This window comes from Apteryx mantelli, chromosome 5, assembly GCF_036417845.1.
Source record: "Apteryx mantelli isolate bAptMan1 chromosome 5, bAptMan1.hap1, whole genome shotgun sequence".
Classification (NCBI taxonomy): Eukaryota; Metazoa; Chordata; class Aves; order Apterygiformes; family Apterygidae; genus Apteryx; species Apteryx mantelli.
The window spans coordinates 21,819,782-21,833,176 of NC_089982.1; the positions used below are offsets into that span (position 1 = coordinate 21,819,782).

The window sequence follows — 13,395 nt, forward strand, 5'->3', positions numbered from 1 at the left end:
GCAGTGTGTAATTCTTGAATAGAAGCATCTTGAGCTGCCTGCTGTGAACAAAATTGACTAGGAATGTGTGATCTTAGTTAATTTCCCTAACAGCAGGAATTACAAGTGAAGTGCTTCATCTGAAAGAGCATGTGTGACGACTCTTCAGCTGTTGGTGAAAATTTTTAGGCAGAGGTCATTTCATAAAGAAATGAAGGGCTGGTTTACTGTACTGATTTCTCAATTCATCTGTAGTGGTTGAGCTTCTGTTTATATTTCGTGCTCCTATGTTTATATATGTTCTTCTAAGAATTAAATGAAATATATTTTTATTGGACTGACATATCAGTGTTCTATATAAAAAAAAAAAGGGGGGGGAGGGGAGTCTGTGCAGATACAACATTGAATTCAAGGGAAAATTACTTATGGCCTGTTAGTAAAATTATTCTTCTGCAAAGAATATCTGCAAGAATTAGCTGCTCTAAATTCCTCTTGGAGGACAAGATGAGAGATTAATGAGATGTACTGAAGGTTAGGGCTCATAACTCAGAATTCAGTAATATTTTTATGAAAAACAATACATGAATGCAAAACTACTTGACAAGAGATTTGTTCATTAAATGAAAAAGTTCACTGTTGCTTCCTTCCACTTAATGACCTTTTTGAAAATACCAGTGATCCTCTGCAAACTTGTATTCATTTTTTTCAAGTCTGGTTTATGGGCTGTGTTCTTTCACATGCTTTGGTAGGATGCTTTGACAATGATGGCTGCTGTTGCTTATGTTGACATGCTGGAGGGAGATACAGAATGTCATGTCCGTTTTAATACTCCTGAAGATGCGCAGACTGTTATGAAATCATACAAAGAAATACAGATTAAAAACAACTGGAAATTTGAAGTCCTCGCTGGTAAGTTGTTGCTGTTTCTTTTTTTTTAATGATAGGTCAAGAGAAGACTTCTAAGTACTATGAGAAGGATGGTTATTGCATGTTAGCTTTATGGAACGTATTCAGATATTTTTGTAGTTTATGTATATGACTGCTTTTATAACTTTATTCCTATCAGTTTTCTCTATTTTCAACTGTAATGAAATTGTTAAAACGCTAAATATTTTTAAACCACTGTTCAAACCAAAATAATGACTTTATTTGCCTTTGTGAACTTAATTCTGTTCTTTTAAGATTGTTTTTCATTTATTGTAATAGTTACATTACTTTTACTGCCAACGGATTGCAGTACTTAATTCACATTTCAACTTTCAGTATAATGTTCTGATGATTCTAAAGAATTGGAAATGAAGTTTTTTCTTGTGAATACTAATTTGTGATATGTGACATAACAGGACAAGAATCTCACAGCATGGATATGCCTATAGTGGTATTAGCGCTTATGTTCCAGTTTATCTTCTTTCAGGGTGCTGAATAGCTTATTCCTGTGTAATGTCGTCCCCCCCCCTTTTTTTTTTTCCCCCATCTACACTGATATACCTGGAGCTTTAGCCTCATGTGTGGGGCTTTGGTTTTTCTTCCTGGAATTGCTCTGCTGTTCTAAATTCATATCTTGCCTTAGATTGGAATAGTTTTCCATGTATAAAGAAGCCCTTTATGGAGGGGAGGGGTAGAAGAAGAGGAGTCTCTCAACAAACTTAGTTACTGTATCTGTAAAATTTTTAAATGTAGACTGGACACACAAAAAAACTAAAAGAGCAGAAAACAGATTATAAAACAGTGCAAATGATTCTCTCATATATGCATTTAAATATTTTACCACAAACCCGCAGTAGATCCTCACACAGGGCCCAGATAGAATATTTTGTTCCATGCATATGTTGATGTCAACCCACATAAATCACAATTAAGGACTGCAGAAAGAAGAGCTGTAATGGAAGCATTCACCTTCATGATAAAACCAAGCAAAGTTAATTAAAGTTTGGGACTCACTGATTGTAGCTAATTTTGAGATAAAAAAATTGTCTCCAGAGTGTTCTGTGTTCCAGAGATCCAGAAACAACTTGAAGAAATATGGCTCTTTACAGCTGTACACTCTGTGTATTTGTCTGTATTTTTGCATCCTTATGTAAAAGAGTATAGTAGTAGATTGGGAGTAGATAAGTACTAGATTGTAGTATTCTTCCATTCATGGTTGTAAGATTCCCCCCCTCCCCCCAATCACCTCATTGAAATGAGAATAGAAAGGCTTCTGAGGAATGTAGAAGTCACAATAAGGATTTCAGCTTGTCTTGGTAGGATAAGGTGAACACAGAGAGTAACAATAGGGAAAGTCTTTAATGCTCCCCACTGAAGAGAGAGAAGCTTTCCCAGCAATATTTTACTTTATAGAACTTGACTTTGACTAAACTTCTTTGGCTTTTCATCTGACAAAATAGTAGCCATACTCAGTAATGTTTAGACATTAGTGTGATTGAACTTATAAATCATGTAGTTAAAATGTATTTAAAATTGTTCTCAAAATTATTAATTCTATAACTCTTCCAGGCACAAAGATCACTTGGAAACTTGCTCACAACTAAAGACTTCCCATGAGATCATACCCCATTACATTACAAAATTCACTATTGTGATAGTTATGGTACAAGCCAGAGAAAACAATGAGAAACTACTTCTTATTGCAAAACAGCCATTGAAGAAAACTGCAAAATTAATTCTACACATATCCCCCTCACGATCAATTATTGCTATGCTGCCCACAAAGTCCCCAGAGTTTACTTCTAACAGTGGTTTTGATGAAACAAAAACACAATATTTTTTTAGAGTCTGCTCAATTGTTTAAAATTAGTTAAAGGTTGAGTATATTAGTGAAGCAAATGGCCTCTGAGTGCTGTGATGAAATTTGTCTTAACTAAAACTGAGCTCCTTCTACTGCTTCTGTATATACAGTGCTGTTTCGTACTTCCTCATATCTTTTTGTTAAACTTGTAAAACTAGTTGCTTAGGGATACTTAGTTAGTCCTGCTGACAATATGGTCCTAAGGTTGTTAGTGACATGATTCAGGTCCTACCCATGACTTGACTCAGGTCCTGCCCAGTTTGCATAGAATGAAAATCTTACTGTCAGCTTTAAGTTTCTTCAGACAGAGGATTTCATTTTTGTTCACCCCTGTGTGTGTTGGCCAGATGTTGCAGTGCTGTATGACTATAAAGTTTAAGACTAATAGGAAAGACTTGACTGTAATGTACATTTGTGCTCAGTGATCTGATTTGAAACTAACTTTATTGAGATGAGCAGAGAAGATTGTTGGAAGAATGGAGTTGTTTTGCTGTCCTAATAAAAAGAAGTTCATGTATTTTGACAAAGAAATCCTTTTCTTACTAGAACTGAAATTTCAGGCTTCCCTAACAAATATTTTTGTGTATGTTCCTGAGTTAAAATAGATTCCTAATCATCAGAGATGAAATACTGCATCTGCTTATATTGGATTGTTTTATTCATGTACTGTCCTGTTAACTTGTGTATCAAGGTGATCATGAACAACGGTACTGGCAGAAGATTCTGGTGGACAGACAAGCTAAACTTAATCAGCCTCGAGAAAAGAAGCGGGGTACTGAGAAGGTAAGTTGCAAGTCAGTTTTTTTTCCTGTACATCCATGATTGAAAATATGACTGTGTTTCTGTGTACATCTGCATTTTCTGAAACGTTGACATTTGGCTCCATGTTTAATCCAGATAGATTACATTCTAGTGACTTTGCAGAAGGCATGATGAATCCTGGTGTCTTTTAGGTTCTTAATTAAGTTAGTCTGACACTTTACCTGGTGGAGAGGGGCTGAAGAGTATTTCACAAACATTTTGTTGTTAGGTTTACTTTACACACATCAAATTCTGAGGTTTCTGAGTTGGCTTTAACCTAAATCTTTGTAATGTCACTTGCAAAATCTGGAAATCACCTGGCCTTAATAAATTTATAATGACTTTGGAGACTTGTAACACTGTTAAGATTCCTAGATGCTCCAATAATGTACACAAATAACAACAAAAAGTTTCCTAGTTTTTCTGTACATAATTGAAATACTACATTTATCTAAAGAAACAGTTATGCAGGTCTAAACCTTGTCTTATACAAGGCATACTTTTGTATGTATTATCCTGTTTATCTAAATTTTCTTTCGAAGATCCCATAGACAAATGAATCTAGTCCTTCTAAACAAATGTGTACCTAAAGAATTTCCCAAAATGACTGATTTACTTTTCTATAAGCATAAAAATTTGTATTGGCTTTTAGCCATTATTCTTTAGTAAAAGCAGGAGACTCTAAAGCTCTATGAATGTGAAATCCATATAGCCTCTTACTGATTGTTACCATTTTTGTAATTTTAAAAAATTCTCTTTAGTTATTTCAAACAAAAGGTATTTTGCCAGTGGCACCTTTGTCTTCATTTAGGACTGTAGATGCCCTGCTCTCAAGTTTCTAGGTCTTCATCTTTTGAAGACAGATTGGTATTTGTTGACCAAATTGGTGTAAAGTGGTCAGTAATGTACCTCATCTAGGTTTGCAAATATAAACTGTCTCAGTTCTGCCTAACAAAAGCAGCAGCAAGGATGCAGACTCCTACTCCTCCCCCTTACCCATCACCTTGCAACACTGGGAGGTGTTAACTTCAAAGCTTTGTGAATACTATTTAAATGCTAACACTGTTAAGCAAAACATCAGGAGAAGAATGCTTAGTTGTAGTCAAGAATTCTTAACCCTTTTGCTACTTTTGGACAGTCTGGATTCCAAATCAAAAGAATTATTTAGAATTTAGCTATTAAGAAAAAGCTATTAAGAAGAGCACAGTATTTCTTTACTCTGCTCATTAATATTAATGTTAATCCTTTATGTTGAAAATATTTCCAAACTACTGACAAGTTGACTTCTTTGAAGGTCACAATAAAAGCAAGGAAAAGTTGTAATATAATTCATAATTAAATGTGCACAATTGAAATGCTGTTAGTATATCTTTCACTATAAATATCTTTGGTTAAGGGTTTTTAAATCAATTCATTATGTGAGGTACAAGACCTCTCTTTGAAGAAAAGCACTTATCTATTAACTTTTTTCTGGTATATTAAAGACAGAATCTTATAAAGATACTTCATTTCAATGAGTGTGGAAATCTAGGTTTTAAGTTACGTTCATATAAACCATGTTGCTGCAGTGATGTCCATGTAAATATAGTAATAACGAGTAATAACGAGTTTTCATATATATATATATATAGTCTTTCCCCCAGGCCTGGTTGTTCCTCACCACCTCTGTGCTCTCTACATCTTTCCAAATCCATGTCCTCTATATCCCTTTGTGCAACTGCATGATCAAACAAGTTGAGAAAGTGATATAGATTAAAAGTCTTTTTGCCAGGATGGCTTCCTTTAGGGCAGTGCTAGTTTATGCAGGCCTAAAGCATTAATCAAACTGCAGCCTTAAGCTCTTTTAAAACCTGTAGATTGCTTAAAGTTGTCTATTCACAAAGCAGGCTTGAGGGCTTGAAAGTTTTCAGCTCAGGTGCTTGTCTTCTAGAGGATGTGCTGCTGTAGGTTGTTTGCACCCTGTACACCCCTTTACACGGAGAGAAAGGCAGAGTTCTGAGAGAGTGGGAGTGATGATAGTGAACGGCATTTGGGGAGGAAGTGAGAATCGGGTGTTTGAAGGGAGGAATAACTGGCAGAAAAAATGGGAAAGAGGGACAGTGGGAATGCCCGGGAGCAGCTCACATTGTTCTTTCCTGATTATATTAGGGGGAAAGGAGGAAGAGAGGTACCACTCCAGAGCACATGTAAGACCCTTTCCCTGTCATTCCCCTGGAGTTGTTATCCAGGGAGGGGTTATGTAGCTGCTTGGTGACAATAAGTGGTGTGCTAAGAAATAGGTGCTGATGCTGGATTGATGAGCTGAAAATGGGAATGCTTGAGGCATATTGCATATTCTCTAGCAGAGGTGCTGAAGTAGAAACACCCACTTAGATGAATTGGGTAGTTCACATTATAGGGCTTTTGTTTCAGCATTTGTGCTTCTCTATGTGATACATTAAATGAATGAGCCACTATACTCCTCTTTTCCTTTTAAAACTTGACTCTCTTAATCCATTCTTCAGACACCAGAGAGTGAAAGTAACTTTTGGTTACGTTTTTAGATCAGTTTTACTTACTGGAGAATGGTTGAGGGGAAAAAGCTATTTACCAGAACTTGAGTTCTAGTGCTGTTGAGGATTACATGAAGGATTGCCATCTACTTGAGTCCTAGCCATCACAGGAAAAAAAAATGTGCCAGTGTAACTGTAGTGCTGTAGTAATTTTGCAGCAAACAATGGAATCACGTAACATTAGTGCAGAGTGTAATTCCTGATGACGGTAATCAGTGCAGCAGCGCACCATGCACTTTCATGCTGTGTACAAGATGCAGTGTCTATAGAACATAATTACAAGCACAGTCATACGGATAAGTGGTAAATAATTAGATTTATGTGATTTTTTTTTTTCAAATTTTACAAAATCTTTGAACTGCCTACTGAGCAAATCCCCCTTTCTCTCAGCACTAGCTAATATGTTTTAGCAGTCTACATCAGATAAGTTAATGTGCATTTATGATGGTGCGTTATAGATGTGTCTAGGTTCACAAGAGTCTCATCTTTCTCACTGTTTATCCATGCTAGAAAGTCTTTTAGCTGCTTGTTCTTTACATTTTGTTTCAATTTATTTTTCATCTCTTTGCCATGTAGTAGTTAATCATGATCTGTTATTGTTAAGGAATTTTAATGGGGCATCAGAGTAACAAAGCTTCCACCTTTGCTTCTTGATATTTATAGGATTTGCCTGCACTAGTAAGGTTAAATCAGTGGATGCTCTAGTATGGATGCTTTAAAAACAAGCATGTTTTTAAAGTCAGGTTCAGTGTTTTTTATTTTCAGCCTGAAGACACAGAGACCAGAAGCTGAAAACTAGCAGGTTAGTCATATTTGAGAAGAGCTTTTCTCATCCCTTTGAACTGGGAGCAGCTGACATTTGCCAAGAAATGGCATGTATTTTCTTTAGCAGCACTGGTGATTCACGTGTGTCCTCTGAATTGAATAAATGAAACAAATTAAAGACAGGCTGGTGGGATGCACTATCCAAGTTACGATGGTGTTTTGAAAACAAAGGTTTTTCTTTCCAGTCCCATTGTATTTTCAGTCTTTGCAAGGAAGCAAGACAGCTATTTGACCTGCAGATGAGGGGGATGTGAGGGAGTTGCTACAGAGATCATTTCTTTAAGGTAAAAATATATTAGAAGATCCCAGATGGTCCGGTATCTCTAGAGCAGTAAAGTCTGGATTTAGTTATTTAGATTTGGATTCCCGGCCTACAGTAGGAAGCTGTGGTGGTGGGGAAGAGTCTCCCATCCTAGGGAAAAAGTATGTTAGGACAGTCCTCTGAACTGATGTGGATCACCACTTGTCAGGGTAGCGCTGTATGAAAGATGTCTTAGCCGGTCATCTTCTACAAAGCAAGTGAGAAAAGCTGTTTTAGCAGAAAGGAGAAGGAGGAATATACTGCCACAAGTGAAAGGCTTTCCAGTTGAAGAAGCACATTGCAAGCACCTGTAATATTACCACACTGAGGAACTGAGACAAGCGGTTTCAGTAACACCACAGTTCGGCACCTACGGCTTCAAATTTTTCTAAAAATATGTGGTCTCAGGCCCCTAGTAATTTAGGCAATATCCCTAAAATGCCACTGAAAACAAGTAAGTCTTTTATATGACAGAGATGTGAGTTATAAATTCCTAGCACCCATATTCCTCTGACTCGTACTGTTATTTCTTGAGATCAGTTCTCAGCAGGATTGTGATACTTGCTGCTTTGTTTTCCCAGCTTGAAGGATGGCCCCTGTCTGGATTTCAGTGTTTATTTTCTCCTCTGATTTTAGAAAATGACACAACCTTCCTGAAGAGCTTTTTTTTTTTGTGGGCTGACCTTGTTTTTATTACGTTGGTAAGAGCCTGAATCCAATAAAAGGATGGGTTTTTTTGAAATTGGTGTATGAGACTGTGCTTGGGGATTTTTGAACTTCTAATTTTGTTCTGTTCAACCATTTTGGGAGGCAAAAGGGATGGAATAAAAGAAGTTGCACTGTACAGAAATTGGAGAGATGTGGTACTATTTTTAATGTTTCTGAGGTACTACTGAAATAAATTTAAAAAAATTTTTTTAGTTAGATATACAGATTTGTTCAGCTGTTCAAAGATTAGCTTTCTCTTATGAGTTTTGGTAAATCAGTGACATAAAGTCATGGTTGTGAGATGAATAATAATAATAATAAACAACTTCTAATATTTTCTTTAATATTTTTTTTCTGTTCACAGCTGATTGCCAAAGCAGAAAGAATGAGACTTGCAAAGACTCAACAGGCAAGTAAACATATTCGCTTCTCTGAAGATAACTAACCAAGACTGTCTGCAATCTTGAAAGTGATTTGGGGAAAAAAAAACAACACTGGCTACAGCAACTAAACTGTTTTCAAGATATCAAAAACTGGTCCATTTGCTTCATAATTCTGCAGACTGCAAGTATGAGTCCCATTTTTTAATAGGCTGAATGTTTACTGCTTCTGAGCTTTTAGGTAAAGCTTTCTGAGGAAAAAAAATGTATTAAAAGAGATTTTGCTTTAGTTTCATTTCTGAATTTTTGTATGTTGACATTTTATACACTAGGTTATAAAATAAAATGCTTGAGAAATTTTCAGTTGTGCATCTCTAATTCTTCAGTCTAACAGTTCTATGACACTATAATGGTTAATGCTAAATAAACCTTTCTAGGCCACTGTTTAGTCCATCAGACTGTAGAAAAATACAGTAGAATGAGTGTATAATCTTCTGTGTTTTTAAAGTGGCTAGGATTATCTGAAAATCTCTGCGTCATTGAGAAGTCTGGAAGAAAACTTACTTACATAAAGTGCACACAAAACTGAATTTAGTTACTTTTTTGTAAGTGTTTTTGTGACAAGTCTTATAATTGTATTTTTGAGGAGGGCAAGTAAGAAAACTTTTGGTACATCTGATAATTCTAGCTCTAGAGATTTCTCATTTATAGATAAGTTTTAAAGTTATGCAGTTCACAAGTTAAGATAGTAATCTAATGTACTTTAAATTACTTAATTGTAGACTGATAATATAAAAATATATAAAATTATGAGCTGAACTGAAGGTTTTGGAATGATATAAAAGGATAAACTTCCAAATGGCTAAGTCTTTGCCTTTGCAGTTCTCTTTCCATTAATGTAAAGAGAAATTCACATGTTTATTTGTGAATTTTTTTTTTAGTGAGTTGGATTGCAGAGCAAATAGAACGCTAACACATTGGTTTATAGAAGTGTGAAGTTTCCTTATAAATAGAAGGGTGAGCCAGTTATCCTGAAGCTAGAAGTACATTCCTAAAATACGACGACAGTCTCTTGAAAGAAACTGTGTCAGTGACATGAGTTTTTGTGCCTATAGATTCTGCTGGTAAGATAGGTTAACATTATTTTAAATTCTATGCTGTGAAACTACTGGAGCAGTGTAGATATTTTTTAACAATACAAATTAACAAAACAAAGTTTGGTATATTTCTGCTATCTAAGAAAAAAAATCTGCATTTCTGCTGAATTCTGGAAAGCATTGTGGCTGCAATATCTAGGCTAGTTTTGCAGAGAGAATAAGAGGCAAATGAGAGAAAAATACGAAAAATATTTTTAAAGAGATTATGCCAAAGCACAGTAACTATAACCAAACTACCCAAGACAAGAATAATGCAGTGTAAAGAAACAGAACAGTGAGAGCAGAGTAATATTTATGGAGCACTGTTTATGTGCTAGTTCTTATGATGTCTCCTAATGCAGAAGAAATAGGAACTATTTATATGTACAGGTCTGTAGGTTCAGGCACCACTGGCATAAATCTCCATCCTTTACTCCCACAAGATGCAGATTAGCATCTGAGCCACCAGCCAACCAGCAGTATATCCCTCTCCTCAGGCAGTATGTAAGTGAATGGAGAGAATTGCCACAGATCAATGGAGAAGGTATAACAGTGATCAGACTAGAGATAGCAGAAGTACAGGGGGGGGTGTGTGTGTGTGTAAGATAAGAGACAAACTTTCAGGGGAAAAAGGGGAAAAAAGGGAGCTTGCTAATTGTTCCTGGCAATTGCATAAGGACAATTCCTCCCAGGGAGTTCTGGGGAAAAGCAGAGGAGAAGGCTAGGAACCAACGTATGTGACAGGATCTCATGTGTGGCCTTCACCAGTTGTCAGGCATTTTGCCCAGTTGCAGTTTTTTGAATCTTCCAGTGCTCTCTTATACTAGGTGGGTAAAATATTTGATGACATAATAGACAGAGCTGAAATATCTAGCTATGAAAAGAACCAAAGTGATCAATAAAATGTTTTGTACCCATCCTGCCTGAAAGATAGGGGTTTTTTTCATGCCTGTGATTGGAGGAGGAAAAAAGTTACAGTACTACTCTGGATGAAATGTATGCATTTGTTGTAAGTGAAATATCTTTTGGACTTTTCTGCTGAAATTTATTTAAGCCTAAAATTCATCTGTGTTATAAATGATTCAGATCATAAATGATTCTGAATGTTTATGTTTTGTGGGGAGTGAAGCAGAATAGCTTAAACATTAAGTTTTGCAGTTCTGTTAATAATTCCTGACTTGAACACATAGCAAGATAAATCATCCTTCTGTTCCTTTCCATATTTATATAGGTTAAGTACTTACCATTAAAAAGGAGCTTTCTCTTTTTCTCCTCTCTCAAACTAGTGGAGAAACCAGCTTCAATTTACCCATAAAGCAAAATCCATCCATATTGAAGTTGATGGGATAAATGTACTTGATATCTCTTTGGGAAGAGAGAGGGAAGCGTGTCTAGTCAAACTCTTTCTGAAGACATTAATAGAATTTTTGCCACTCATTTCAGAGGCCATGTACATGAATTATGGACTTACACTTTTGCAAATGAAGCTTGGATTCTTAAGTATGTCAGAATGGTTTATGTATTTTTTTTCTTTAAATATACTTGACAGTTAAAGTTTACTGCTATCATTCTTTATCAACATATATTATGAAGTCCATCTGTTGAGCTTTAGCATTGCAGAAGAGTTGCAGCCCTAAGGTATTTTGTTTTTGACCTTGGACCAGTGGAGTGCACCTTTAGCTCATTCTGGAATATCTGTCTGCAGTGGTTTGATTTTTTTTCTTATAATTAAGTGTTCTGTTCTAATGCTTTTTCCCAGGTTCATCCACTTCTAGAAACTTCCAAGATTGTATCATATTGTGTTTTTAGGGAAAAATACAGACTTTTCTTTCCCAAGAAACACCACATTTTGATCTTTTTAAAAAATAAAAAAAAATCAGTATAATACCTTACAATTACAGGAATTCGTAACCTTTGACTGCAGGATTGCACCTTTGATGTAACTGAGGCCTTCGAAGCCAGCAGGACATTAATAATTTGGGTCTTCACTTAAGAGTGCTCTGGGTTTTTAAAAATATATATATAATAATTTAAAAAAAAAGTAAGTCATCTTTGAAGATATTTAGATCCTGTGGTGATGACTTGGAAGATTTCTCTCTCTAGAGATCATTTACTGTGCTCTGATCCACCAATCTGATCATGGGTGCTCTATACAGAAACTTTTTTTTTTCCTCCCCTCTCCCTATATGTTTCTTTGATTTCTCAACTGATGTAACATTTCCAAGTTTAGAAACTGGCCCTGTGAGTAGTGTCATCTTTTAGCAAGGACTGTGTATCACGGCTAATTTAGTGGTGCCAACTGGCTGACTGAGACTTGGGCTTTGTGGAGAGAAAGAGCTCGGAAGTAACAGAGATGAGAGGAAGGGGAGGAGGAGGATGGGAATGCGCATGCGCAGCCATCAGTGGGATGGCAACAAGCAGCATGGGCAGAGTTGAAGAGGATCAGCTACCCAGCAGAGTTAGAGTAGAAGGGTGAGGGGACCAGAGCAGGTGGGAAGGTGCAGGAATGCGCAAGTGACAGGTGGCTGAAAATCCCTGTTGAAGACATTGGAGGAGGGAGCTCTGTGGCAAATAATTATTTGTTACCTGCAGGAGAGGGTCTCAAAAATTCAGAAGTATTATCAATGTCTGTCGGCCTGGATTTAATCTGTTTTTGCAGATTTTGCAATTGCTGTTTTGACTTCACAGTAGAACTAGCAGCCAAAGTCAGAAAGCCCTGTTAACTATGTATGTTTCCCACCAAAATAATTATTGATAGATAGTAAGAAAATCCAATATTTGGATCCACAGGTCCTGATGGGAGGTTTTTAGATTGCTATTGTAACCTTAAAATGTAATCCATTCTCATCTTGAACTCATCATAAAGCCATTGTTTTCCAGAAGGGATGCCATGTTCGTTCCACTTCAGCCTTTTTGAGAGAGGCCCTCGTGCACCAAATGTGACTTTCAGAAATGCCCTTGACCCATCATCCTTGCAGGTGCAGGGGATTTGCTGCTGTGTGCACTAATCGACCCTGCAGGCAAGCAGAGAGTGCAGTGCACGCCTTCACAGCACGTAGCTCCTGCTCATCCTTTTGAGCATAACAAGGGCATTTCCCAATATCCATTTGAGTCATTTCTAATGAGGAGGTGGAGAATCGTGCAGAAAAAAAGCAGCACAAGAGGGACCTCCTTGTTCTCTGAGCCACAGAGCTGCTATGCAGCTCTAAGGGCCGTTTGTGCTACTTATATCTTCATATATGTGTCCACCCATTGTGTGATTGCCTACCTTGCACAAGCACAGCTTGTACAGTACACGTGCTGGAAGGAGTAACATAGCTTTAGTAAACCACCCCCACACAAAAGAAGCAGCCTGATGTCCCACAGTTACTCGACCTGCTGTTTTCAGTAGCCAGTGGTTCACCATCAGAGCAGGTATCCCAGTGTCTGCATTAGGCTTGTACCCTGTGTCCTTTCTGTTTGTCCTTGTAGAGTAGAAAAGGTTCTTTACCTTCGATTTTTCACCTAATGTTAATTTTGAAACTTCTATTACTGTCATCTGGAGCAAGCAATAAGTCTGAAAATTCTGCCTATTCTATAGTGAATTTGCACTGAAGAATTATGATTCCTATACGAGACGCCCTCTTGAGGAATTGTGACTCCAAAGTGTACTTGTCCAGGGCACGAGTATTTGCAGTAAGAGAACTTTCTAAATCTGCATCCCCTGTTTGCATGCTGTATTCCCAGAGACTATGTCCTTCTCTCTATCTCTACCTAATTCTTTCATTTTTTTTACCGTCCAAATGAGTCTGTTTTAACATTGCCTATTCTACCTATTTTATCTTACACAGCTAACGTTGGTGTTCTGTGCGTTCTTTTTATTTTCTTTTTTCTGAGATGTGCTGTGTGTCCTAGTTTAAATCAGACTTTAAGCTAGTCCTTGAAA

General features: G+C 36.8%; 1 protein-coding gene across 3 annotated transcripts in view; it reads left to right on the forward strand.

The window, feature by feature from the left end:
• Positions 1 to 8,694, forward strand: part of LARP7 (La ribonucleoprotein 7, transcriptional regulator) — a 30,010-nt gene extending 21,316 nt beyond the window's left edge. For 2 of the 3 annotated variants that reach the window (XM_067297626.1, XM_067297628.1), the window contains exons 11-13: positions 729 to 888; positions 3,459 to 3,550; positions 8,319 to 8,694. In XM_067297626.1, the coding sequence (XP_067153727.1) occupies positions 729 to 888; positions 3,459 to 3,550; positions 8,319 to 8,399 (333 nt within the window). In that variant the 3' untranslated portion in view covers positions 8,400 to 8,694. Of the gene's footprint in view, positions 1 to 728; positions 889 to 3,458; positions 3,551 to 6,885; positions 6,923 to 8,318 lie in introns of all 3 variants that reach the window. The other variant, XM_067297627.1, reaches the window with a different exon arrangement.
• The last annotated feature ends 4,701 nt before the right edge of the window (positions 8,695 to 13,395 follow it).